Source organism: Thrips palmi, unplaced genomic scaffold, assembly GCF_012932325.1.
Source record: "Thrips palmi isolate BJ-2018 unplaced genomic scaffold, TpBJ-2018v1 HiC_scaffold_1, whole genome shotgun sequence".
Classification (NCBI taxonomy): Eukaryota; Metazoa; Arthropoda; class Insecta; order Thysanoptera; family Thripidae; genus Thrips; species Thrips palmi.
This window is the reverse complement of record NW_023144620.1, coordinates 4,852,951-4,880,333: the sequence shown is the minus strand read 5'-3', so window position 1 is coordinate 4,880,333 and position 27,383 is coordinate 4,852,951. Positions and strand designations below refer to the sequence as shown.

Below are 27,383 nucleotides of genomic sequence, written 5' to 3'. Positions count from 1 at the left end.
GGGTGCGCCTGGAGGGCGGCAACCCAACGGGCACAGCCAGCCCTGCCACCGTCACCGCACCACCGCACGCGGAAGCCTTAACCCCTTCCCACAGGGCAAGCAGCCCCTGCCCCAGACAGTGTATCTGGCGATGAACTCGGGCGCTGCTGTTGTCGCGGCCTGGCCTGTCGCCCTGTTATTGGGTGTCTACGGCCTCGCCGCTTCGCCGCGGCGCTGCGCGCGGTCAAGCGGCCGATATCGGCTTGCCGGGCCGGGCCCGCCGGCCTGGACGTGCGTTGCCGCGTCGGCGCCGCCGCCCCGCCGCCCCAATCGATAGATGATGGATGGATACGAATGAAAATTGAAAAGCAAAAATATTTGTGTACCGGAGGCGCGTGGTGAACGGTGGACGCCATGCAGTCCCCCCGTCGGGCCGGCCGGCCGGCGCCGCAATCAAAAATAGACGACGCCGCCACCGCGCGGCGGGCGTCCTGTTCGGCGGCATTCATTGAGGAGCCGCGCGCCGTGCTGCAAGTTTAACAGCGTCGCGTGCGCCGCGGTCAGCCGCGCGGCGTGTCCTCGCGTGCCGTGTCCTCGTCGCACCGCCGGACGACCGCAGCGCCCCGCTCCCCGTGGCACGACACCGTCGGCCCTCGTTGATGACAGGGCGACCCGACGCGACAAAGAATCACGCCCCGGATTTATTACCGCGGCCGATTAAACTCTTGCCGCCCCGACCCCCGTGAAGTGGGAGGGGGCTGACAGTGTGGGCGCGGCGCGTGCGGTTTCCCGTAGTTTCCCGCGCGTCCGTCAATCTCGCGGGGAGTAAACAAAGTTCCGCTTTCGACAAGGACATGCGGCGGGGCGTTCATTTGTTACGCCAAGGCTGCGGGGAGCCCTGCCGCGAGCGTGTCGGCCGCGGGGAGGTTGGGGTTAGGGTTGGCGGAACCATGGCGGAACGCCGCCCGAGAAAGATTGCCCCTAACAGAGCCTAATCTTCGGCTCATGCCGGTTTGAAAAATTGACTTTAACAACCCTCGTTCCAGGATTAGTGTTCCTCCAGTACCGAAGTGAGACGAAGCGCGCGCTGCTCCCCAACGAGATCACCTCCCTGGACACCGTGAAGGCGCTCTTCGTGCGCTCCTTCTGCAAGCAGCTCACCATGGAGTACCTGGACTCGCCGCTCGTCAAGATCTACATCCACGACTCCAACAAGGACATGTTCTACGAGCTGGAGGACCACCGGTAAGCGTCCCCTCACTGGGGTTGGAAGGGGGAGCGTGGCAGGTTCGTGACGGTGCTGCCTTGCTCGTTGCAGATCGCACCTGCGAGACATCCGCGACCGGTCCGTGCTGCGCCTCTTCGAGTCGACCGACGTGCACAGCGGGGTGTTCCCGGGCGCGGGCACGGGGCTGGCGCCGCCCCCCATGTGGGAGGCGGACCAGTCCTACTTCAGCGAGCCCGAGTTCGACTCCGAGTACCAGCACCAGCACATCCACAAGTCCAAGGTACGAATCCCAACTGACACATTTTTTTTTCGACGCCCTGGCGTTTGGCGGGGTTCGGTACGGTTGCCGGGCTGGCCCAGAACGGGGCGGGACGCAGGACGGGGACTCTGCTGGAACGGGTCCAACTCGACCGTCCCGTCGCGAGCCTGCTTTTGCTATTATCGCAATGGCCGGCCGACACTGCAGGGCGGGGCGGGGCGCGCTGGGTCTGCCTGGCAAAGATAACACACGGCCTGGCCAGTCCAGCCGCGCTCACGGAAAAAAATCCCTTAGTTGTGACAGCTAATGCATTGGCTGATATGGGGCCAGCCAAGAATCAGCAGTCGTGGTAACTAAAAATATTGCTAGCAGCATCAGCAATCATGCCTGGTCGCGACAGCCAACCACATTTGTTGTGCTAGCTAATCCCTCAGTTACAAACGCTAATAAACTTTTTACTCTCCGAAAAATACTGAGACGGGAATAGAACCCGGGACTACTGGCTGAGAACCGTGCTCGGAGGCACTGAGCCACGGAAGCACATGTGTGTGCGTATCCTGCCCCAAGTCACTCCGGGTACTGGATCGCCGGCCGTAAGAACACAAGTACTTCAACAAGGACATGTTACGAGCTGGACACGTAAGGTCTCCTTTGGAAGGGGAGCGTGGCAGGTTCGTGACGGTGCTGCCTTGCTCGTTGCAGATCGCACCTGCAGACATCCGCGACGGTCGTGCTGGCCTCTTCGAGTCGACCGACGTGCACAGCGGGGGTTCCGGGCGCGCACGGGGCTGGCGCCGCCCCCCATGTGGGAGGCGGACCAGTCCTACTTCAGCGAGCACGAGTTCGATCCGAGTACCAGCACCAGCACATCACAAGTCCAAGGTACGAATCCCAACTGACACATTTTTTTCGAGCCCTGGCTTGGCGGGGTTCGGTACGGTTGCGGGCTGGCCAGACGGGGCGGGACGCAGGACGGGGACTCTGCTGGAACGGGTCCAACTCGACGTCCCGTCGCGAGCCTGCTTTTGCTATTATCGCAATGGCCGCCGACACTGCAGGGGCTAGGGCGGCGCTGGTATGCCTGGCAAAGATAACACACGGCCCGGCCAGTCCAGCCGCGCTGGGGCGCGAATACGAACGCGCGAATACTGGGCGCCGCCACGCCGCCACGGAGGGCGTGTTGCTGCAGAGACTCGCATGCGGTCCCGCCTCGTGGCCGTTGCACAGTGCACACGTCAGCGACGACCAGAACGCCGTCGCCAAGTTCGTATCGGCGCAGTCACTGTCAGGAAAAGGGATTGTGTGTGTTTTTCGGCCGCCTCGTTCGCCGGCTGGATGTTAGCTTTAAATTCGCAAAGTTTCCTCCCCTCCTTCCGGCCGCCAGACGCCAGCTCGCGCCAGCACGCCGAGGGCTTGTTTTGTTTGGACGCTGACCCTCTGACGCTGAGTGATGTAATCCCGCCGAGCTCGATACTTTGGCGGAGTCAATGCTGGAACTTTGGGCCCGTCGACCCGGCGGCGCGAGTCATCGTGAACGTTTTGAAATGGAGCAGCGAAGTGGCGCGCTCCTTTGACCGGCAGGTCTCTTTGTCTAATTGTTTCAGTTCTTGCTACTTTGCCCGCGAGTGAAATACGATTTACCTTCTGCTCGCTCTTTTTCTTTTTCGCGGAAACTTCCCAGCTTTGTGATTCTCTGTCTGCCCTCGCGGTCCATTTGCCGCGCGCTCTGCGACCCGATGGCCGCGCACTGCGCCTCGGCCGGCCAATGGCAGCGCCGCGTTTTGGCGGGAAACTCTGATCGGGCTCGCGATTGGCCGCCGCAAGGTTCGCGACCTCGTCGCCGCCTTGTGGGTTTCTAGTGTGTTGCGGGCCGCGAAGCGGGCGAAACGGGCGCACCGACACACGAAGATGAGGTTTGCGAACGGCAGTCGTGACCGGAATGCCTGAAGAGGCCTGGGAGGCGCGGGGCACGTCCAACGCCGGGCAGGCAGGCAGCCGGGCAGCCAGGCAGGCAGGCAGCCAGGCAGGCAACCCAGCGCCCGCCGCCCGGACAAACGGCAGCCAGCCAGCCGCTGGCCCACTAGGAGGACGCCTCCGACACCCGTTCCACCTCGACCGCCCCCAATTGTGACTAATGTGTCGGGAGTGCTCCTCCTCTGTCTCTCTCTTACTCTTCTGTTTGGGTAGTGCTGCCCATACTTTATCCTTTTCTCGGGACTCTGCTCGCAGTTCCTGGATGCGGCGGGTGGTCGCAGCACTGTGATTAGATTGTCTGTACGACTTGCAAAGTTGTTTGCCATGTTGGCAGTCTCAGGTCCTTTTGGTACCGAGAATTCGGGAATTAAAACGCCTTTGTACAAAAAATACGCCCCCTGCTCTTTTATTATTATTATTATGTTTTTCTTTTTACATACAAAAAAATAATCTCAACACATACATACACTCGATCGTACACGGTATACTACTAAACGAAGTGGATACACGATGGTACGTTTCAATATATAATATAATAAAAACAATAAAAAACACTCTTAAGGCGCTTTAACATCAAAGGGCTGGCAGCGACTACTGCTGGTTTCGTCGCCGCCATTTAAACAGTAAACTGTACAACATGCATTTAAATTAAGTTACATCACAAAGTGGAGTTGGTTGTCTCCTGAGTTGGCAGTCCGTGGCGTGGCGTGCCGTGCCGCGCGCCTCGCGGCGGAGTGAAGGGGCACGGCACGGCACGGCACGGCACGGCAGATACAGAGTGGGGAAAGGGAAAACACCCCACGCCACGCCGCCGCGTCGCCGCCGCCACTGATTTCGGGCGATTCGTCTTCCTCGCGGCAAGACGGCGGCACATTTCCTGTCGGCAGCGACGTGCACCCCGTTCCTACACTGCATCGAACGTGTCCCTCACGCACACACACACACTCAGTCACGCGCATACATACACATACACACACATTCACACGCGTTTACTACATTTTGAGCAGAAGTGGGGTCGTCGCGGTTCGTGTCTGTCCTATGGCGCGTTCACACACTGGTACATTAGTGGGCTGGTCGTCGCGGTGGATACTCCAAGCCGATGGCGGGGTGGGGTTTGCGTCGAGGCGTCGTTGGGGTGGTAACAATACAAGATTAGTTCTTTGGCTAACTTCGATCGTCGTCGTCTTCCGCGGCTCGCGGCGCGGCTCGCCTTCCCTCGAAATGGGCGCGCCACGTTTGTTTGGCCTTTGGTCGGCCCGTAGGCCGCGGGGCCGAGTCCAGCGATGCGCCAGCGATGCGCCCGACAGTCCAGACGGCCCTGTTTACAGTGTTGCTAATTCGGGACGGGGGCGGCGCTGCTTCTCGCCTCGCTCGCCCCGCTCTTCCGCGAAGCCAAGCAAGCCAGCCGTAAAGGCGGAAGGAGGTCGGCCAGGTCGAGTGGCCCACTGTTTGGCGTCCGGCGTGCAGCAGGCCGCCGTGCCCGGCCGTGCCGTCATCGAGGCCATCTCGGCGCCGGCCCTTCCGCGAGCGGCCCTGGTCCTCCCCGTCGGGACGGCTCCCCGATACGGATAGCATCGACCGGGAGGTCTCACGACGCATTGTGTCCGTGCGCGTCGCAGCTCCGCGGTGCTTGGCGGCGCTTCCTGGCTGTCGGCGGCGGCCTCATCCTAGCCGGGAGGCAAGACGGCGCTCCGGGACCGCCCAGGACGTCCTGGCACCTCAGAACTTGCGGCAGACGGGCTTGGCCGGCACGTAGTGCACGCCGGAGTAGAGCTTCTTGGGGGTGCCCTGCCACGAGATGACGTTCACCTTGGCGAAGGGGTCCGGCGCGCAGCCCGAGCACATGGCCATGACGGCCATCACCTCGCCCTCGGCGGGTTCGTTCTCGCGCTTGAGCGGCTTGGGCGGCGGTCCCGGGGGCCCGGCCTGCGCCACCGCCTGCGGCATCTTGCTGGGCTGCGGCAGCGACAGCAGCTGCTGGTGGTTGTTGCCGTGGAACTCGACGTAGGCGAGCGGGCCGGGCGTGGCGCCGCCCGCGCCCAGGAACTCGCCGTGCGGCAGCAGCCCGCTCAGGCCCTGGCTCAGCAGGCTGGTGTCGATGTCGCCGCCCAGGTCGATGGGGCCGCCGTGCAGCGAGATGGTCTGCCTCTTCTTCTTGGTGTCGCTCACCACCTCGTCGTCGGTCTCGCGCTTGGTCTGCGACGACGGCTTGATGTCGACGGCCTCGTCGGCGGGCTGGGGCGCGGTGGCGGACGTCGGCTTGGCGGCGCTCTTGAGCAGGCGCTTGCTCTCGCGCTTGGCGTGCTTGCCGGACAGTCGCTGGGGCTCCACCTCGGCCGCCAGGACCTCGGCCTGCTTGGCCTCGTCGTCATCCGCGCGGGCAGCCGGATCAGCGGAGCGCTTCACCTTGGTGGCGACGGTGGGCTCGGGCTTCTTGTCCTCAGCCTCCACGACGGCGTCCTTGTCGTCGGTGGCGGCCGCGGTGTCGCGCTTCTCCTGCTTCTTGGCGGGGTCGTCGGGCTGGTCCGCGCCCTTGACGGTGTCGTCGCGCTTGAACAGGTAGTGCTGCTGGGGGTCCAGGTCGAGCGCGGGCCGCGAGTGCGTGAGCAGGGGGATGCGCACGGACGCGCCGCCGGCCGTGGGGGACATGTGCAGGTAGGACACGGCGGGGCCCACGGAGGGCGACATGCCCACGGGGGACATGCCGATGGCGCCGAGGCTGCTGAGCCCGCCGCCGAGGCCGCCGCCGAGCAGCTGGCTGAGGTCCAGCATGGCGCCGGCCGTGGGCGCGGCGGACGGCGAGGCCTGCGCGTTGGAGGCCTGCGCGTCCTCCATACCGGGCGGCATGGGGATGTTCTTGCGGAACGCGGACAGCTCGAAGATGGGCAGCTGCGGCGTGAGCTGGCCGTTGGTGATGAAGGGCGCGTACGGGTTGACGGGCGTCGTTTCTGCAGACAGACAGAGAGAGTGTGTTAGGACTGGACCGCGGGAAAAACATTCCATGGAGGCTGCCGACTGCCGACGGAGGTCGATAAACACGCGTGCGCCGCAGGTGCGAAGCGCGAGGCGCCAAGCAGTGCAGAAGCAGCCCCCCGAGGCGCAGTTTTGACGCCGCATTCCGCCGGATTAGGAATTTTCATTTCGGCCGCCGCCAGCGTGGCGGGGCGAGGCAGGGCGCGCCGCATCGCCGCGTAATCGAGTTGTTTGCCCGAAAGCCGCAATCCGGGCGGCCAAGGGGGCGGCCACGGGGGCGGCGGGGCTCCGTGGCGCCAACACCCTGCAGCCGGCGCAGCGCGCGGCCCGAATCGCCGCCCAGATAAAGGAAGACGTCGGCCTGGTGGGGAAGGGGGAGGCGAAGGGCGAAGGGCGGCCTCGCCCGAGACACTGATATTCCCCCCGCCGCGTCGCCTAGGCCAATTGAGACGGAACCGTAAATTTTTCATCCCGTGGCGTGGCGGGGCGGCGGGCGGGGGGAGGCCACCAGCACAGCGAGGCTCTACATCAAGCGGGGCCGGCCGGGTCCGCGGAATAATACAAATTAATTCCGCTCACGTCCGCGCGCCGTGCCGCGCCGTGCCGCGCCGTGCCCGACTTGGCCCAGCCCGGCGGCCGGCCCGCGGCCCGGCACTCTCTCTTCTTCGTCCCACCCCTCGGAGGTGAGCGCCGCGCCGCACCGCGCCGAGGACCGTCGTGTCTCTGGAAGGCAGTGAGTGGGCCGGCGGGGTTGTTAGCGCTCCGGAACTGCGAGGCAGCGAGGCTGCGCCATGTCCTCGCCGTAACGACGGGACGCCGGGACGCCGGGACGACGCCGCGGTGACGTGATACCGTTACCCAATCGTTGTAATGCGGGGTATCGCCGGGGGGTGGCGCCTCGACGCCTCGGCGCCGCACGTTCGAAACGAAGGCGCGTAAAATTGGGTAGGGGTTGCCCAGGGGAGCGAGGACGGCGTCGTTAACGGCCTCCAACTCGTCCAAGTTGCCGGACGGACGGCCTTGCCCGGGGAGTCTGTTCGCGTTCCGAGAGGAATGCAGGGAAACGCCATGGGTGTCCGTCCCTGCTGCCCAGCATTGCAGTGTGGCGGAGTAACGGCGGACCAAAGGACTGGTGTTGGGAGGTCGTCAAAGCCGGGGCGCTGTGGCGTGGTGCTGTTGCGGCGACTGTGAGCATGCCACACGGCAGTCACGCCGGCTGCCGGTTGCGGGGTCGGTTGTTCCCCGCCGGCTCTAAAATGGCTCAATTTGCGGCGCCGTGGAGCTGATTTCCTGCGAGGGTCCGCCCGAGTCGTCCCAGCAACTTACACGGTCTGGCCGAAGGCTGAATAGTCACAGCAATCGCAAGGGTGGAATGATAGTGCGCGGCCACGGCGTTGCGTGGCGGACTCACCTGGCATGGGCGCGGGCGTGGTGGTGGTGGTCCTCTGCGCCTGGCCGGGCTCGCCGGCGTAGTTGCCGTGGTGGTGCTTGTGGTCGCGGTACGCCTTGCCGGCCGTCAGCGCCACGGTGTACATCTGCAGCTGCGTGATCTCCCCAAGCATGCCGCCGGCCCCCTTGGGCGCGCCCTCGCCCTCCAGGAAGCCGCCGCCGTACTGCCGCTGCTCCTGGCCCGTGATGGCCACGCCGCCGCCCTTGATGACGTGGTTCACGAGCTGGAAGAGAGTCGCGCGTCAGACCGCGGTTCGAAAACCCATCGCCGCATCTTTTTGTTCCCGCTGCTGACACTCACCAGGTTGTGGAAGCCCCTGCCGACGCGCTCCGCGTTGACCCACACCTGCCACTCGCCCGTCCGCCCGTTCCAGGACTGGCACGAGTGGTACCAGCGGTTCAGGCGCAGCGGGTAGTTGAGGCGGAACAGCGTGTGGCCGTCCACCGACATGGAGAAGTACGTGGACCTGTCCGTGGCCGACACCCAGGAGAGGATGGCCCGCGGGGTGTCGTGGACTGGAAACAAGCACCGTGTCGTCAGCAAGCGTGCCACACACAGCTTCAACGTCCGCAGACGGGGCTACTCACTGGCGTAGGAGAACAGGGGGTGGTCACTGGAGTGGTTGTAGAACTTGTGCCACATGCAGAGCGTGAACTCCTTGAGGTCCGGCATGTGCACCTTGTACTGGATGTACTGGAAGTAGAGGTCCTGCGTCATGGCGGCCTTGTACAGCGAGCAGGTGTCGCCGTGGTCGCCGGCGGGGTGCTGGGGCCCGAGGCTCGTCCCGAGGAAGTCCTTGGGGAAGTCGGGCGAGGGCCCGATGGAGGGCAGCGGGGACGGCGCGGCGTGGTGCTTGCTGGGCCTCGGCCTGAACACGTGGCTATGGCCCACCACGTGGTCCACGTGGCTGTGGTAGCTGCTGGCGCCCAGGCTGGAGCTGAGGCTGGACAAGCTGGCCGCCAGCGAGCCGGGCAGGCCGGGCTCCACGGCCAGGGCGTGCCTGCCGCCATGCGACGACGACCCCGACGACCCGGGGACGCCCTCCGGGATGATGGGGGTCCAGCCGTCGGACGCGGCGCTGGCGGTCTGCAGCACCACCAGCAGCGCCAGCGCGGCGAGCTCCTGCGGGAACACAACACGTTGTGAGTCCGTCAGCGGTGGATCGGCCAGGCCAATGCACACGCGGTGCGGACATGTTTTGCCGATGGCTGATTTGCTGCGGCTGTTATGACTGTGCCCCAGGCGGCGCTACACTGGAAGGGGGGACAGAAAGCTGGCGGTCCTGGTAGTCGTACTAGTTGCAGTGGTAGCGGCGGTACGAGGCGGCACGGCGTCGCTCCGCCGCGCCATGCCAGGCCACGCCATGCCAGTGCATGGCCGCGCGGCGAACGGCTCCTGCATATTTCATGCCGCGCCAGGATCCGGAATCCCCCCGCCGCTCCGCCCGCCCCGGAGGCCCTGAGGTCGGAGGGTGGGTGGTCGCGGCCAGAGCGCCAGCGCCGCGGGTACAAGGCGTCCTTTGTGCCGAAGCGCGCACTACTTTGACGGAAGGTTTTCGCCAGTTTGCTCACCCCGCCCCGCCCCGCCCCGCACGCTACTTCGCCTTGTTCGCCGTGCTCCCCGCTCCGCGCGGTCGGTGGTGTAGGAGTCGCTGCCCTCGTCCGGCTCGGTCCTCCGCTCCGCGTGTGCGGACTCTCTGTTTGGCCAGTCCGATTCACAGCCCGACTGCGGACTCGAGACTGCAGGCCGATTGGTTCGTTGGGTTCCGTCCGGGTCGGGCGTCTAGACACTGCCCGTCTGGCTACGGCCGGGATCACCTCACCCGCCGTGCCAGGCAGCCAGGCAGCCTCACCCCACGGGACCTGCTCGCCCAAACTCATCGCCTGCTCCCGGAACATAATGGCTCCCTTAACAACGTCCGCCCGCCGCTCCTCCCCGCCCCGCTGCCGTTGCTGCCCTCGGCTTGGAGATTACCGACGGCGTACCCCAATCGTCTTGATATGACACTATCGGAGATTGGGGCGGACAGGGCCAGGGGGCGGGGGGAGGGAGGGGACGTCGTTCAAACAAACTCACTGAGAAGCAAGCCGCGGTACAGCGCTGTGAACCGACCGGCGCGTCGTTCCGAGTTCCAGCCAGTGCCGCGGGCTCGGCGTGCCGTGCCGTGGCGGTCGGGGTGTGATGAGACGGCCGACGTGCGAGTGCGAAGGGCTCACGGTGTAGTAATGCAGTCGTTATGCAGGGTGTTATTGTCACGCATTTGCATGTGATGTAAGCTCTGGCGTGTACGTCATCTCGATCCCTCTCTCTTCTTCTCCTTCTTCTTCCCCGAGGCCCAGCGTGCTGCAGCACGGCCCCGGCCGCCAACTAACTGGAACATCTGTTCCTGGCAAAGCTCGGCCAGGCCCTGTCCTCTGCGCCCCGTCGCTAGCCTCGTCGCAGGTTGGCCGGCCCTTTGAGCGAGGGGCGTGGTCGGGTGGCCTGCCGGTGGGCCAGACGGATAGCCTCTCGCCGGGCCGCGCCCGACCTCACCGCCCTTGCTTTAGTACCGCGCACCCCCTTGTTTTACTACCACGTAACGCCGTGACGTAACACGCCGCCAAAACGGCGGGCAGACGGGTCGCGGCGGTCCAGCCCGGCTGTGCGGCCGGCCGGCGGGTGATCCTGTCGGGATAACTGCCCGGCTGGCCGGCCGGCCGCACAGCCGCAGCCGGCCGGGGATCCACTGTCCCTTTGTGGCCGCCTTTCGGCCTTTCGCGCTGCTGGTCCACGCTGGGCCGAGCTCGCCCAGTGGAGTGGAGTGGAGTGAGTCTGCAAGTTTGGATCGCGCAATCTGCGTGGCCGCTCATCGGTCGGCCCTTTCGGCGTCAATTTCATTTTATACCCATCCATCACGGCACCGGAGATCGGAGGCACTTTGCGCGGCTTTGCGGCGCCCGGTGACTGGAGAGACTGGAGAGACTGGAGAGACTGGAGACCGCCCCGGCGGCCTGGAGGAAGGAGGCCGGAGGCCGGGCCAAAGCGCGCCGCTTTTGTCGCAGGCCGGGGACCTCGATAGATCAACGCCCGCGACCCCGCCCGGCCTTTCACAGTGGAGGAGCCGGGGCGGCGACTGCGGGGACGAGGGGCGGAGCGCCTGGGCCCGAAATGGCATACGATCATGTGTGGTCTAGCCCTTAATGGTAATGGTAATGGCGGGTAGGCCGGCCCGCAAGTCTCCTCAGCTCGACGGGACTGCCTACGCGCCAGGCGCCGTGGCCCTGCCATCGCCGACGGCGTGGTCGTTGCCTTCTTCAACTGTTCGGCCTTGTTGACCGCGCTGTGCGCCCACCACAAACCCCTAAGGGCCCGCCCCGCCCACGCCACCGCTGCCCTTTGGCGCCTTGTTCGCCGACCGCGGCGCGCTCGATCCGACCAAAGTCGTAAACTGGCGGTCATTATTTCGCTGCCGTTTTTCGCCATCTCAAAACCGCAGCCACTTGCCTGCATTACGGTGGCGTGGCGGCATTGGCGTTGTTGTTGGCTGAATTTACGACGCGCCGCGCACCGATTTGCGAGCGGCCCTGGCAGCCCTGTCGCGGTGCGAAAGTGATTTCGGACCGGCACACGTGCGCGGTGCGGCCAGCCACGCCTCGCCGAGCCCAGCTGAGTGATTCTCCAACCTTAGGGGCCATGGAAAAATATTTCGAGAACCGCCACCGGCCGAGCCCAGCCTAACCTAACCCGCCTGAGGACGGCGGCCGACCCGCCCCCGGACCGGACGCAACGCACGCCACCGCAGCGCTGCGTCGTCCGGACGGACTTCCTCCACGGACTTCCGCTGCACTGCACTGCAGCTGGTCGCTGACGAGGAGTGCGGAGCCGCGCCCGAGCCTCTTTTGCTACTCGTCCACGACGGCGACCATACGCAGGCAGGCAAAGTCGGGCACACTGGAAAGGTCCCCGGCCGCGTTGGGCAATGGGCGGTGGTCATCGATGGCTTTTCCTTTCCCTTCGGACCGCCACTGCGAATAATCCGCGTCGCCCACCGGCACCGCAGCCTGCCGCCTGCTGCCGCCTCACGGCCCGCGTTCCCACGGCGAGGCGCTCGGTTGCGCGTGAGTAGAAAACGGCTCCTTTCGAGATCTGGGCGATGCGCTGCGGACCGGGCCGGGCCGGGCCGGGACTCGGAGCGGGCTCCCTGCCAACGCGGGAATCACTGCGCTATGAGGGAACAAGCCGCGTTATGCAAAAGGTGGACGAAAAGCACGCCATTTTAATCTCTTTCGCCTTCCCTCCCCGCCTTTTTCGCGTCATCGCCCGCCACGCACGAGTAGGAACCACCCGAATTGGGGAACTGGATCGCCTGCCCTGCCTGCCCTGCCTGCCCAGCGCTCCGGCGAGGCGGCCGACGGTCGCTCTTCCTACACGTAGGGGGGCTGGCCGTCACGGCGTCTCGCAACGCCCGAGCCCTGCCGCCTGCCGCGCCGCGAACGGCCGGGAAACGCACTCGGAGTCGCCGCGGGTACTCCTCGTGTCAGCGTGGAGTAGCGCCGTGCGTTGCGTCCAATATTTTAATTGCCGATGGCGATGTGGCGTGCGTGCTGTGTGTGTGTGCGCTGGCTGCGTGAGTGTGCGTGCGTTGACTCATCCCACCGCCGCGGGCAGGCGTGCTAACCGCAGCCAGACGCGGCTAGGCCGAGCTAGGCGCTACCGTGGGCCGGGCCGCCGCATTGACTGGGTCAGTGAGCCGCCGTGGCGCCTAGCCGCACTACAGTGGCGCCGTCGCCGCCGTTCCCGCGCGGAATGCACTGGCTGGAACGACCCCCCCCCCGTCTCTCTCAATCCTCGACACCGCCGCCGCACTCCTCTGTCATTCTACAGGCTCCACGGCGGGGCGTGGTCACGGAGGCGTGGTTTTAATAGCGCGGATGTGTGGCGCGGAGCCTGCTTATTTTAAGGCGTTTTACCTTATTACTTTTATTTCTTTTCACTTTCTGGTCTTCTGCTCGCGATGCCATTTTCCTTTCGGCCCCAGCAGCTCTGCGTGAAGTAGCCGAGTACCGAACGCACCGGGACTGTCTCTTTTTTTTGCGTTTGAGTGATGCTTTCCTTTTCCCTCCCCCTTCCCCTCCGATAGTTGTTATGCGTGGACGGTCAACTCGCGGGCTGGCTCGTGAGGAACTGCTTGGCAATGCGCAATGCGTCTGGCTGCCCAGTGCAGGCCCAGTGCAGTGCCTGCACGACCATTACACGCTCATTATAGGGGCATAACGGCAGCAAAGTGGCGGCCGGCCCCACTGGGCCCGACCGCAAACAAAGCCGGCGGGGAGGAGGAAACGCAACGGAACTCGAGCAAACAAGCAGCGATTGCCGGGCCAGCAGCCGATACTGAGACGTGGCAAAAGTAAGGGTTTCTTGTTGTTGCTGCTTTTCGCAGTGTGGGTTACGGACGGAGGTCCGCGCGAAACCTGGTCATCTTTTCCCGCGCCGATTGATTCATTACAGCTTCGACCGCGGTGGCCGGCACTGGAACCGGAAAAGCTGCTCCCCCTCCCCCTCCCCGCCCCCTTCCACTCCAAAACATTCCCTTCCTTCCTTCCGACGACGACGACGCGTCAAGCAGGCCTGTCCGTTTTCTATTCCGTTTTCCCGCTCCGGTCCGCGCGTGCCCTACTCTACAAGTCGCGTTGTTGGGTAACACTCGCGATCATGACTCGACTACTTTTGCCATCGGTCGACTTTTGTTTCCGTTTTTTGAGTGAAAAGAGGTGCGAAGTCCGGAACGAAGGTCACGTCAAGTAGCTCGGTGGTCCCCGGCCGCATCCGGAGGGACTCCTGCCGGTTGAGTGGATTATGTCATTTGGCTGCAGTCCAAAGCCGCCGACGTTCATCCCCGCCCCCCTTCCCTCCCTCCTCTCCCCGCGCCGCGCGCCTCTCTCCTCTCGAGTGGAGCCGAAGTTAGCCCGCAGAGCGCGCGGAGCGTCCTGCAGAGCGTCCTGCAGGCCCGGAAGACCGGAAGGAAGGACACGGTGCATCCGGAGGCGGGCTGCGGACTCGGAGTTGCCGCCATTCGCGGTCGTTCGCGGCCATTCGCCATCCGACGCGGTGGAGACCGTGTTTCAGGATAGTTGCCGCGGCTCCGCGGGGTTCAGCCTGTCCCCGAAGTGCGCCGCCCAGAGGTCGAGGTCCCCGTCAAGCCGCGGCCCTTCCCGCCGAACGAAGCGCGGCCCGGCGTCCCCGGCAGCGGCCTTCAGGCGGGACCATGCCTCGTATCGCCACATCACTCGTGACGCGACCGCGCCGCGCCGCGCCAGTGCGGCGTCGGGTGAAAGTCCGGCCGGGTGTTCCCTCTCCTGGACGATGCCGACGACGGCGACGCGGTGGCGGGGCGTGGCGGGCGTCGGCGGTAACACCTGTCTTCTCGCCGCCCGTCGCACGCTGTCGCCCCCCGCGACGCCGTCGTCGGCGTCCTTATCACCGTGCGCCTCGTCAGGTGCCTCTCCCCGACTCGCCGCGCGGGGCCGCGCCGGGCCGCGCCCCTCTCGGGAGTTAGTTCGCCAAGTTCGCCGGCCGGGCCAAGTCGGCGGCACGGCGCGGCACACTCCGGCATCGCACTCCGGGCGTCTCCTCTCGTTTGGCGGCATTAGCACGTCCGCGACGACGCAGGAGTGCCTTATTATCCAATGGGTCCTCCTCGACGTCCCGCAGCACGCGGCGTTGTTACTGTTTGTTGCAAGGAAGTGCACGGCAGGGGAGGGGCAGGCGGAACGCAGCGTGTCCGCAGCGGAGCAGAGCGGTGCAGCACACACGCCGCCATGTACACTGTGCGTGTGGCCACAGCGAAACCACTTCCGAATTGCTCCATATTTTTCCCCTTTTTTACGCGGTCGTTTTCGTTCCCCCTCTTCTTTCGATTGTGTTTGCCGATATTTCCGGCGGGGCGGTCCCTGGTCCCGCCCCGCGTCCTGGCCGCCGTCCTGGCCGCCGGCGTTGCGTCGCCCCGAGATGGCCATCGCCTTGCTAGCCTTTTGTTGATACTTCCCGCCGCGCCGCCGCGCTGCCGGCGGACTTCCCTGCGCACGTTCGGCGGCACGGTCGGCGGCTCTGGCGGGCTGACGGCGTGGTGTGGCGTCTTCCCGTTGGCTGCTCCACCCTGACCATTTTGGCGGCAAGTTCGAAGGCACTGGCTTCGGCTCGCCGCGCTGCGTTTGAATCTCCCGCGCACAGCGAAAAAAGCGCGCCAAACTCACTTTTCTCCTCATCCTCGTGGTCCTCGTCGTCTTGGCGGGGGCGACTCGCTCTTGGCTCATGCTGTCGTTGCAGTCGTTGCGGGAGGAAGGTATCCACTCATAGCACACTGCCGCTCGCACTGCTGCACGCACACCGCACGCGCGCACTCGACCACGTGGCCGGGGAGACACGGAGACTGCTGCCGGCGGCACGCGCTGCTCGGGCTGCTTGATGCGCGTCTGTGTGGAGACTGCCTACGGCCTGCCCGCCTGCCCGGCCCGACGAAGGCCCAGCCTGCCTACCTGTCTGCCCCCACCGCGCCCCGCGGCGGCCCCACCCCGTCCCGCCGCGCCCCGCCGCGCCCGGAGCCCCGAACGGCCAGTCGCCACTGGAAGAGAGAGGGAGATGTGCATAACGTTTGGGGCTGGTGGCGCGGCGTGGCGCGGCGGGGCGTGGTCGGGCGTAACAGCCGCACCGGTCCATCGGCGTGACACTAGAGGACGCAACAGGCGTGCGTGCGTCGCAGTGCGTGAGCGCGCGCGCGTCTGGAATTTGGGGATCAGCCCAGTTCGCACGGCAGCGGCGGCACGTCAGCGACGCCGGCGGCGGTTTCGGATCCACGACACTGCAGGCGAGAGGCAGAGGAAGAGCACCGCAGTACACTGACAAGCGGATCCGCGGAGCGCCTTGTGGCTAGGCACGTCCGCAGCTCACTCCACCTCGACGGGACTGCCTACCCGCCAGGCGGCCTAAACAATAATTAGTCAGACAAACCTTCTTTCGTCTTTCTAATTTTGCCTGGGATTGCCCGGTTCGGCTCGGGGATGAGCCAAGACGCCGTGTGTAACGCCGAGCCGAATCGGGTGGCGCTCTGGATGGGAGATGGACTTGTGGCGCTTCGCCACGCCGCGCCCTGCTCGCGGTGCCCGCCCCTCGCTACGTGAACCGAGCGGGCAGCCTCAAGGCTCCGACCCTCCGACCCGCTGCTTTTGCAAAGGAGTGTCCAATTTGGCTCCCGGGCCTCATGCCCAGCGGCCAGCGGGTCGGAGTGTGTGTCTGCGCGGCCGCGAGTGCCACTACAATGGTCGTCGGACACAGACAGCCGTTGGGCAAACGCCGCGACCTCGGCGATCGACCGCTCGAACGCGTCTCTGGAGGACTTGTTTATCGCTCGGTCATTTTTCACCCGGCGCGCCGCATTGCTGCATTGTCGCTCCTGGAACTCCTGGAGCACGTGCTGCGGGCGGTTGCGCCAGCGCGACCGTGACCGAGGAGCGAACTTTGAATCGCCGTCGTCTGCTTTTGTTCGCGATGAGCTGGCCGCGCACTGCGGTGGTGCTGACGTGAAGCGGGGTAATCCCTCGTGAGAGGCAGGGCTGCCGCCGCGAAGACTGACTCGATCGTTTGGGAAGAAGTGCAAGTGTTGGCGCTGAGTGTGTGCCTCGCGGTCCACGCCGTCTGCTGCACTGCAAAGCGGCCATGCCGCATCGCGTTTCCGCCTGCCTGACTAATCGTGCCTACACTGGCCGCAGCGCCGCGCAGCGCGCACAGTGCGGCAACCGGTGGTTATTTCGGGAAGCTGGGTTTTACTCGTTGCCGCGCTCTCTTTCAATCGGCCAGCCTGCCTGTGCCTGCGCTGGGCTGTCGAGAGCCTGTCAGACTGTCAGCCGCACGCCCCTGCACGCGTGTGTGTTGGAGAGAGAGAGAGAGTTTTCCGCGTCGGGTTTGTTCGGCTCCGGCACGACTAATTTGAATGCACCTTTTGAAAACGAAAAAGGCGTTATTTCGCCACGCGTGGACAACAAGCGCGGTGGCGTGTGGGAACGGGCCTGCCCGCTTTTCTGTTCGAAGTGCAACGCGGAGTGCAGCGCGCCGCGCGCCGCGCGCAACCAGAAGGGCCAAGAAATAAGAAATAGCAAGTTGGCAATCGCGGCGGCGAGGCGGCAAGGCGGCAGCTGCACTGTAGGGGCAAGTGGAGCGCCTTGCCGACGGCATTGCCGTGCCGTGTCCGACACTGAGGCACAGAACACCGCCGCCTGCAACCGGGTCCAGCCCGGATTCTGACGACGTCCGATGACTCGGTGCACCGGCAGACTGATTCCGAGAGTCGTTTTCGTCGCTCTGTCTCTCTCGCACTCATGCGGTGGCCTCCATCGGTGCGAGAAGGACGGAGAGTCCGTCTGCTGGTCCAGTTAGTCCGCGGTGACCGCGTCGCGTCCACCGAGTGCCTACACTGCCGCGTGACGTCATCGCCGTGTTTCCGCTCGCTCATTAGCGGGGAAGTGAAGGGCCGCGTCGCCTCTCTCTCACTCTCGTTTCTTTTCCCTCTCGCCAAGAGAGAGAAAGGTGTCCCGAGCCCGCGCGTCGAACTGAATCTCGAACGATTGGAGCGGAGAGAGGAGCCGAGCCACCCAGAGGTTCTTTCTTCATTTTTTCTGCATTTCTGTGTAATTTTGTTTCCGGTTTTATTTTTGGGTTGTCTGCTACGCGGTTTTACTTTGTCGGGTTTGCCTATCGGATCGGTAGTCCCTTACTGCGGCCGCGGAGCCGCGGTCGGAAGATGAAAAACTACAAACAAAGTGTGAATGTTTCCTTGTTGGGCTCCCAGCTCCCAGAGCGCTGAATGCTCTCGTGTCGTTTTACGATCCTTTAATGTGTGCGCCTCTGCGCGATGTGAGAATTCTCGCCTCGCTGCTGCCATCTGGCCTGGTCCGTGTCTGTCTGGCCGGCGGAGAACCCGATCGTCTGAACGTGCCGCCAGCGCGCGCCAGTGCCATTGTAGTGCCGTGACAGCGACAGTGTAGCATCCGCCGCCGTCCTGGGGGTCTTGTCATGTTGCCTGGAGCGGCGCGAGGTCCCCGTCGACGCGGACGACGCCGAGTTCGTTGCTGCTGCAGCAGTATGAGGCCGTCGGGGGTGGCGCGGCGTCTTTGCATGGCCACGCTTAAAACCCTCTCTCAGTGAAAGCGACCGCCGCCGCCGCCACACCTGAGTGAGAGGGGGGGGGGGGCGGGGGGGCAAAGGGCGGCTCGGACAGCGCGGCCAGGCTTGGCCAGGCCTGGCGCCGCTCCTCAAAGCGTTTAAGGCTCCTTTGTTCCGGGCTCCTCCGTCCGGGCCCAGCATCCCGAACAGCGGCGCCTCCGTCGGTCTGTCTCTCTCTCTCTCTCGCACCGCAAACGGGTGAGGGAGACGGAGCGACGAAGGCGGTGCTCGGAATCGCTCTGCAGGCGCCGCGGCGCCGTCCGGATGGGCTGCACAGGCTGCACAGGTGCAAGCCGAGGTGCCAGATGCCCGGAGTGCCTTCCGGTCTCTCCCTCCCTCTCCTCCCACGTGGAGGGCGTGCGCGTCGGCCGGTGCACTGGCTGTGCGACTACATGGCAGCGGGCCGGGCCGGGCCTGGCCGACAGCAACGCGCGGGAAAGCCGATTAGTCTGCTCGTGTCCGACACGGCACGTCAGCCACTCTGCCCCGTCGGCCACTCCGCCGCGCTTTGGCCGCGCTCGGCGAGGGTCGCGTCAAAACATTAGCGGCCCTTCGTGTCCGCCGACCGATTCCGAGAGCCGCTCTGTCTCTCTCGCTCTCGCGCAGCGTCCCGTGCCGGTGCGAGGGAGACGGAGCGACCCTCGGGACCAGCCCGCTGCGCTGATGCACTCGCGCTGACCGCCCACGCGTTAAGCCCCGCGCCGCGCCGAACGCGGCGCGTGAGTGACGCTCACTCGATTAGTGGAGGATACGGCTGTTGCCCGGCCCGGCATGGCAGACGATGGATTGCGGTCCGGCCTCTCAAGTTCAAGTTGAAGCTGTGGGCGAGCGCCTGCAGTGGCTCGGGGTAGGCAGCCCGCCGCGGAGGCGTGACTGCGTGCTGCCTACCTCCACGGCGCTCGGCCCGGCTCCTTCGGGGCTTTCGTCGGGACGACGGGACCTCGCTCGCTGCCGTGGGCTTGCCGCCATGCGCTTGCCGCCATGCGCTTGCCGCCTCGTGCGGCACGCCTTGACAGCTTTCACTTGCTACACTTGTGAATGCGCTCCAGAGTGATTCCGAACATCGCTGTCTCTCTCGCGCGGCACTCTCGGTGCGTTCAGACTTCCGAGTCACGTGCGGGAGGGACAGAGCGCCGCCCGGGAGGAATCAGCCTGCTGAGTCTACAGTGTAGGGTAATTATTGCCTTTTGTTGAAAAGAGCAACACTGCTGTACACGGCGAGACGAGACGGGAAGCTGCGACGACGCAACGGAAGCGCGTGTGCGGGCAGGGCCGGGCAGGGCCGGGCAGGGCAGGGCAGAAAATGCGTGCCACTCGTCCCCCTTTCCTCTTTCGGGGATGAGTGGGTCGTTTCCCAGTGCATCCCCGTTTACTGCCTTCCTAACGACGACGCATCACCGACGACGCCGTCCTCGGATGCCTCTTGATTGGCCCCGTTTTCAGCAGCGCCGCCGCCTGCTCACCATCCATTTAGAGACAGAAAAAATGCAAAAAAGAAAAAATTGTGGTTATTGCCGAAACGACTCGTTGCGCCGCTTTTGTCGCCGACGTGATCCCATTTCCGGGAGTCGCCTCACTAGACAAAGGGACAATGAACGCCCGCCCCGCGCGCCATGCATGTCGCTGTCGCAGTGTGCGTGCGTGCGTGCGTGTGTGTGTGTGTGTCTGTGTGTGCGCGCGTGACACGCGTGCTATTTATGCCCGCGTCACCTTTGGCGGCCGCGGGTCGTGCATCATCACGCGCACGCCTGTCCGTCCACATTCGTAATATTTTCGCGCGCGTTGTTGTTGTTGTTGCTTTGCCGCGCGAAATGTGTTTCAAAAATGGCGGGAGGACAAAACGGAAAGGGCGGGCGACGCGCGCGCATCATGTTTTTGTTCGTCGTGCGTATCATCTGTTTAGCAGTGGACGGGCCTGGGACGTGCTGGGTCTGCCTGGCGCCGGGCCCGCGTCGTTTGTTTGGTCGCGATGATGATGTCGTTCTCGTGGACCGCCGCGCCGCCAGGCCACCACCGCGCGGGGCACGCCGCGTAGAGCACGCCGTCGTGGCGACTCGTCCATCCCATTACGTCACGCGTGTAACCGGAGCTTTCCGGCGGAACCTGGAACCAGGCTGGCCGGCCGGATACCCGGAAAGAGGCTCACATTCCGGAGTCGTGCGCCTTTGGCCGAGCCTTTGGCCGTGCCTCTGGCTTGGGCTGCATAAAGGACTGCCGCGGCCGCACGTTTCGGGGCACAGTGGTCTTGCCTGCCCCCACTCCGCGGCGTGCTCTCGTTGGACGTCGAGCACGTGGCCGCGCGGCCGAGGACGACAATGCCGCCGCACTCGTTGTACTCGTGCATGTTGAACGAATTTGGACGCACTTTCGCCCGCGACGTACCTGCCCGTGCTGATCCGTGGAAAAAAGATAAATAACACGAGAAAACCCTGTCGCCGTAGTGTGTGTCTCGCGGTGTCGAAACAGGACGCGGCGGTCCTTGAGCTTGCCAATTTTTCGGCCTAGTTTTGCGTTGCTCCGGTCGGCAGGTGTGCAGAGGCAATGCAGAGGGGTGAACAGCAGTGTGGGAGTAAGTGCAGTCCAGTCAAGCGCCGTTTTTGTTGTTGTTTTTGTTGGGCGTTCGCGGCAGACTCGATAACCTAATTGGTCCCCCATTACCGACGTGGCGGGGCGGGGCGGGGCGGGGCGGGGCGGGGCGGGGCGGGGCGGCGTCTCGGTTTGGCAGGGCAGCCGGCGTCATCGGCAATTACGAGGAGCAGTCGGGCTGACTCCGTGCGGCGCTTTCTCGCTCTGTCTCTCTCGCACTCGCGGGGCGTCCCGTGAGGGTGCGAGAGGGACGGCGTGCCTCTCGGGACGAGGCTTTGGCGCCGGCGAGGAGTCAATGCAGTGCGGCGTGGGCGTCGGCGTCGCCGCGAAGGACCCCGTGTGGCAGTGTGGTGGCACTGTGCCGACGCGGGGAAGGGAGCGAAAATGTGCCATTGTAATTCCTCCCACTGGAGGCGCGGCCTGGCTTTCGAACCGCGTTGACAAGCGCGGCCCACGTCGAGCACGTCGACCGGTTGGCGAGGTGCATCGCCACGCGTCGGCTGTCGGCGCGGAGATAGATAGGGCGTCGACGACCCGCAAGGCCAATTTCTTTTCCTTGTTGTTGTTGTCGGGCGCCGCGTTGGACGCGCTGGCCGGACACAGCCGCGGACACACCTCCGTCTCCCCGGCCACTGCCACCACACTGGTCGCGAGCAAGCAGCAGCAGCGCCCCTCGCTGCCCAGCAGCAGAGCTGAGCAGAGCAGCCTCACCCGTTTGGCTGTAAAAGTTTTGCAGCGGTGACGGAGACTGACGGGGAGGGGCAGTGAAAGTGCTTCAGCCGGCGAGGCAAGGCACGGCGCTCTGATTCTGGATCGGCTCCTCGCCGGATTAATCGATGCCGGGATAGCGTGGCGGGGCGGGGCGGGGCGGGCGGGGCGGGGCGGGGCGGGGCGGGGCGGGCCTAGGCGTCAGATCTGGAGCCTGCCTGCGCCGGGCGAGCAGCGGCGAGGTGCTTTGGCACCTGTCGGGGGGCCATTTTTATTTCCAACGAGGAGAACGTCTGCGTCGGGCTGGCGGTTGCCTCCCAAGCCCATGTATGAAGCGATTCGTCAAGGCCTCGCGAATTGCAACACGAGTGTCGACACGCGTCGACGGGCACAGCGGGGTGACATAAACTCAAACCAAAATCCACACTCTTCTTTTTTTGTGTGTGTGAAAACTTGCCATTGGCGTCATGGATTCCATAAATTCCTCGAATTGGATTCCAGTGCGCTCCAGTTGCAGTGCATTACCCGCTCCGCACGGCTCCCTCGGCAAGCCCTGCACGCGTGGGACAGTTTGCTCGCAACCAGCCGCTTAATTCATTCAGGAATTCATTGGTGGCGTGAACGCTGCCGCGCCGCCGCGGCCGGGGAGCACTGAGTACTCTACCGCCTCGTCGAAAAGTGGCTCGGATGGACGCGGGGACATGCACTGCGGTGCCCGGCCGGCAACGGAACCTCACCGCAATGATGTGTGCTTATGTCACCGCCCCGCCACGCCCCGCCCCTGCCGCCTTCGGTGGGAAGCGGCTCGGCGGTATCAGGCGCCTATCTCCTAAATGGCCATGATCGCCTCCTGCAGACTGATTCCGAGAGTCGCTTTCGTCGCTGTCTCCGTCGCACTCTTGGGGCGCCCCGTGTGGGTGCGAGAGAGACCGCGCGACGAAAACGACTCTCGGTCTACGGCACGGCCTGCATGCGGTGGCTGGCAGGCGCTGGCGGTGTAGTGGCTGGCCTGGCCGCGGCGGCCATCCCCGTCTCCATTCGGGATGGGTTATGACGGCGGCCCGCTTTGCAGTGCAGGCCCCTTTGCCGGCCGCTCACATTCACCCGCATTTTCTGCCTCACACTGTTGGAAGACAGAGAGAAACTTGGTACCGCCGCGATGTTACCATGTTGTTTGTCTGCCAAATCTCTTCTTCTCTGTCCTCTCTCTCTCTCTCTCTTTGCGACAGTGTAGTAATCCCCTGATGTCTTGATGAGACGCGCCGTGTCCTGAGCCCTGAAGGAGCAGGAGAGCGTCGTTTGGAGCGACGCAGGGCTCAGGGAAGAACAACAAGAGCATCAAAGTACGACTAACAAACAACAACAACGACAACAACAAGAGAGCGCAAAGAAAAAGTGCAGCGAGGCGAGCTAATTTTGGGAAGAGACAGAGATAGCGTGATGTGGTCGTTGGTGTATCACTCAGCGTGATGACGACGTTGTCTTTCTTCGGTCTTTCTCCCGGTGGGTGGCCGTGCCGCGGCTCGGCTCGCCTTGATGCCCGTGAGACGAATGTGAATCTGAGTTTTCGTGCATGGTGAAAAATATTTCACGTTTCTGGCGGAGTGACTATTCGTGTTCAAATTTGCCGCGTTGCTTGTGACAAGCACTCCGCGGCCCCGGCGGCAGTTCCAGCCTCCCCCCGCGGCCCTCCGCGCGGAGCTGATTGAACGCGTGTAAATATTAATCAGTGTTACGCCGCGCCAATCTGAATACGAAGGCGCGATACGCGGCGGAGTGCGCTGTCGATCTGAATCTGAATGTTGTGCCGCTCGCGCCGCGCGCCTTCCTGGGCGGGCCTCGTCTATCACGGCGCCACGGCGCGACGCCTAAATCGAAAGTTTGTTCGGCGAAAACGCGAACGACGCGCGCCTGGTGTTCGGAAACTCAATTACAACGGAGAAGGGAACGGAGGCACGGGGCCTGCCGCATTAAAGAACCCGCGGCGGGGTGGGGCGGGGCGGGGCGGCTCTTTGGGTCGGACCCTCGGACACTTTAATGGGTCTTTTTCGCCAACACCGCGGCGCTCGCCAAGCAGACCAGGCACACCACCAGCCTGGTCGCTGGGGCGGGGCGGGGCGGCGTGCAATCGGCAGCCTTGCACAAGGGGCTCTTCATTGGCAGGCGGAGGTGCGAATAATATTAAACCGAGTTGTAGCCGAACACTACAACCGCTGGACACCGCAGCAGCCGAGCCGAGCCAAAGCCAGCAGCACCGCCACAACCCGGTTACACTGTAAAAAATATAAATAAGGATTTCCAAATAATTTTGTTTGCCAAAGGAAGGCGGCCTAATTGAGTCGTTTGAAGTCGCGGCGGGGCCAAGGACTTGCAGTGTCGTGTTCCCATGCAGTTTGGAGAAAGCACCGCGAAGCACCGCAGCGACACGTCGTGTGGCGGTGGAGACTAATTGGAGCCAGAGGCAGCCAGAGGCAGCCAGAGACACGCCGAGTGCAGTTTGGGTCGTTATACACTGTCAAAAAGAAGAGGCTCGACCGAGACGGGCTCTTTCTGAATCGCTCGGCAGGTCGCTCGGCAGGTCGCTCGCAGGTCAGCGCCGTGTTGCGGTCAGGCAGGGTGGCTGCGACTTCCGGCACCCTGCGTGCCTCGCAGTGTAGCGGCGCCCTGCAGCGCCCAGCCGACCCATCACGGGTCGCTCTCTATTGGACGGCTTGCATCATCTGTGTGTGTGAGAGAGTGTGTCAGTGTGAGTGTGTGCTGCACAGTGAAGTACGCGGCTCTAATGCGTGGATGCCGGTGAGTGTGCGAGTTTGTGCGTGTGTGTGTGTCTAGTACGCGTGTAAGTGAGTGCGGGTGTGTGAGCGGGACCGTAAACAAGGGCTCTGCAGGCGCTGTCCGCGCGAAGTGCATCTAACTGTCGTGCAGCGGGCCACGTGTTTTGCTGCTTCTAATCGTGCCGTTGCGTCCGGGTCGAGGTCCGTGTGCCAGGCTCCGTGTTGGCCGCGAGTTCAGCCCCGCCAACAGCCTGGCGGATAGGCAGTCCCGTAGGACCGGCAGGCGAGGCGGGCCAGGCTACCCAGCCAGGCTGCCACACCGCAGGGATTACTCCTAGCGCACGGACGGAGAGGCAGACGGAGAGGCAGACAGACGGACAGGCAGACGGCCCCTTATGAAATGATGATGTTCTGATGTTTCTGGTAATGACTCTGGTGCCACTCCAGTGTGACGGACCGAGAGCACGGGCTGGGTGGCTGGGCCAGGCAGGGCGAAGGGTGGGGGCAGGAGGTACCGGACGCCCGACGTCCTTGCGCCATTCGACACCGCGAGGCGGGCGTGCCGCGCCGTGCCGCGCCCTGCCGGTCCTCTTCGCCACGGTGCGCCGAGCAGGCCGAGCAGGGCGCCTCCTCGGCGTTGGCACAGCAGGGCTTGAGCGGCGGACTCGTCCTCTGATTCCGAGAGTCTCTCTCGCACCCTCACGGGACGCGCCGCGAGTGCGAGAGAGACAGCGCCGCATCCCTTGGCCGTGGCGCCGCGGCGCTGCCTTCGGCGCACGCGCGGCCAAGTGGCCCAAGTGGCCCAAGTGGCCACGCAGTGTCGCGCGGTCTTTCCAAACATGGGCGCAAGAGGCGGCAGGCGCACCGGGGCGGCGCCGAGGCCTTGGCAAGGGCGGCGCGGCAGGCAGGGCAGCCAGGGCTGGGCTGGGGGAAATTGCTTTTAAATTAGATGTGCAAGTGCTAAGTAAATGCAGAAAGAGTCCTCTGCAACACTGAGTTAATTTTTTAGGGGAGGGGGACATTGTTGTTTGAATGCATGGTCAAAGTGAACGACTATTTTAGCGTGTAGAACCAAATGAACCATGCAGGTTTTTTTGGTTGTTTTTTTTTTCGCGTGTGTTGGTGTGCCTGTTCACGGGTACCCTTCTCAGCCACCTGAATGCAAGGTCACGGGTCTTGTTTGGGGCGGCCGGGCGGCCTGGCTGTGAAGTGGCCGAGGGGCGGCGCCGGGCCCCTCGAGCTGTGCACGCGGTGTCTGTCTGACGGTATCCAAGATCGAGCATCCACGCGGCGAGCGGCTAGGCTCCGCGGCTCCAATCCTTGTCCGAGTCGATTGAATGCTGGATCGCTTTGTGGGACTGGGCTGAGGCGGGCCGATGGCCTCGCCACCAGTCTCGTTCCGAACAGGGCTCGCTCTCTCTCTCGCACCCCAACGGGGCGGCCCTGTGCGAGTGAGACAGCGACTAAGGACGCACCCCGACTGACTCGGCGCTGGGATTTCGGCTCGCATGGCTGCTGGCTGCACCGAGGGGGCCTCCGTCTCTCTCCCTCCCTCGCCGGCTTACAGTGGCTTGCGCCCATCCTTGTTTGCGCAAATTCAATTACCTCCGATTCGGCGGTTCCTTTAAGGCGCGCCAAACTACCTCGCCGCGGTTGCGGCGCGTGGCGTAACTTTCTGGACACGAGTGCACACACGCCGACCGATTCCGTCGCTCTGTCTCTCTCGCACCCTGACGGCACTCCCCGCGAGTGCGACAGAGACAGAGCGACGAGCCGGGCCGCCTCCGCCGTGGACAGTTCGACTCTCGCCGGTAATGGTTATGATGGCACGTCGTGAGCCTGGCCCAGCACAGCCAATACTCCGATACCTTTGGCGACGATCAAGGCTGGTGGTGATGCTGTGCCTGCCTGTGACTACCGTGGTGCTCTACACTGTGTGACGAGGCTAGCTAGTGGCCTGCCAGGCCGAGCGCCCAGACTGGCCGAACAAAACGCGAATGACGCCTCCGGGCAGTAACAGTCGACTTTACTGTCCCTCTCGCACCCAGGCGGGACGCCGACGCCCCATGTGCGAGAGAGACAGAATGAGAAACGCGATGTTCGGCAGCACCACACCGCCAGGCTGCGGCGTGAGACGCCAGGACGTGTACACCGCTAACGAGATCGGCGAGTGCGATCTCTCTCTCTCTCTCGCACTCGTAGGGCGTCCCTTATGGGTGCGAGAGAGATAGGCCGATAGCAGAACGAGCCTCCGTTCGGCTGCGCCGCGGCGCGCCGCGGTGCGCTCCGTAGCCCACCGTGCCCTTGCTCCCCTCCAGCCCCGCCCACGCCCACACTGCGCGAGCGCCGCGAGCCCCAGTTGCTCATGGAGGTTGCTCTGCCTATGATAAGCGCACCCAGTGCCAGTAACTTGTCCTGCAGCGCAACGCGGCCAAAGGCACGCCATAGGCACGCCGGCACGCCCAGTCCCCTTGAAGGACGGGACGTAGTTACGGAACCTTTCCTCTCTCCACGCAAACCTTTATTACGAACGAGCTCGCTTCTCGGGCAGATCTGGTAGTTTGTTTCGTTGTCAAGGACGAGCTGCGCTGTTTTCTCGTATCGTTATCTCTGCGCCCCTCCCATTCACCACCGTTTTATAATTTTGTATTTAACAAAAAAAGGTCGTCGTTCCTTGCATTTATTTTTTAAAATATTTGTTATCGAGTCTGCTCGGGTCTTTGGCAATGGCTGCCGAGTGGACTCGACGCGCCGTCCGATGCGTCAGCGCGATATGGACGTCAATGCTGGTTCGGTTTGACTGTTTTATCTGACGTCTCCGTGTTTTTTCTGTTGCAGGTGAGTGTGAAGGGAGCGACCGAAGAGCGGGGCGGCGCGGCGAGGCAGATTGATCTGTAGCCTCGCGGCCCGTCCATCCTCCAGCGGCTGGAGCCTGCCTTGCTGGAGCAGCTGACGTAGAAACGGAAGTCAACTCTTTTTATTTATTTTCTCTCTCTCTCTCCCTTTGGAGCGAATGCGGCCCGATGGCCCCCGAGGCTGGCGGGGAAACGCTTTCCGTTGTCGGCTTTTGGGGCCCTGCCCTGCCAGGCCCTGCCAGGCCCTGCCCTCCCATGACCGCACTGTGACGGACAGCAGCGCACACAGTGGGGTGGGTGGGGCCGCCCCTCCATCTCCAGGGGCGGGAAGGGGGGAGGGGGGAGGGGCTGCCAGCCTCACCGGCCTTCCGCCACGGCTTTGTAGGTGAACGTCCTGCTGTTG

The 27,383-nt window shown here is 64.1% G+C and overlaps 2 protein-coding genes across 21 annotated transcripts in view; one reads left to right on the top strand and one right to left on the bottom strand.

The window, feature by feature from the left end:
• Nucleotides 1–27,383, top strand: part of LOC117642323 (coiled-coil domain-containing protein AGAP005037) — a 113,880-nt gene that overhangs the window by 53,527 nt on the left and 32,970 nt on the right. For 19 of the 20 annotated variants that reach the window (XM_034380468.1, XM_034380551.1, XM_034380523.1 and 16 more), the window contains 2 exons: nucleotides 1,026–1,224; nucleotides 1,298–1,487. In XM_034380468.1, the coding sequence (XP_034236359.1) occupies nucleotides 1,026–1,224; nucleotides 1,298–1,487 (389 nt within the window). The remainder of the gene's footprint in view (nucleotides 1–1,025; nucleotides 1,225–1,297; nucleotides 1,488–27,383) is intronic. The other variant, XM_034380410.1, reaches the window with a different exon arrangement.
• LOC117642405 lies at nucleotides 3,698–15,298 on the bottom strand. The gene is made up of 6 exons (XM_034380576.1): nucleotides 15,096–15,298; nucleotides 8,451–8,985; nucleotides 8,164–8,378; nucleotides 7,825–8,086; nucleotides 6,188–6,388; nucleotides 3,698–6,109 (listed from the first exon to the last, which is right to left on the bottom strand). The coding sequence occupies exons 1-6, from the start codon at nucleotides 15,153–15,155 to the stop codon at nucleotides 5,160–5,162; spliced, it is 2,223 nt and encodes a 740-aa protein (XP_034236467.1). The 5' UTR covers nucleotides 15,156–15,298; the 3' UTR covers nucleotides 3,698–5,159.

Bases quoted from the DNA above. Each gene is read 5' to 3' on its own strand.
- LOC117642405 (XM_034380576.1), bottom strand. From the start codon at position 15,155: ATGAGCCAAGAGCGAGTCGCCCCCGCCAAGACGACGAGGACCACGAGG. The intron at 8,986-15,095 runs GTGAGTTTGGCG...GTGTTCCCGCAG, and splicing joins CCACGAGGATGAGGAGAAAA to GAGCTCGCCGCGCTGGCGCT. The intron at 8,087-8,163 runs GTGAGTGTCAGC...ACTCTCTTCCAG, and splicing joins GCAGGGGCTTCCACAACCTG to CTCGTGAACCACGTCATCAA.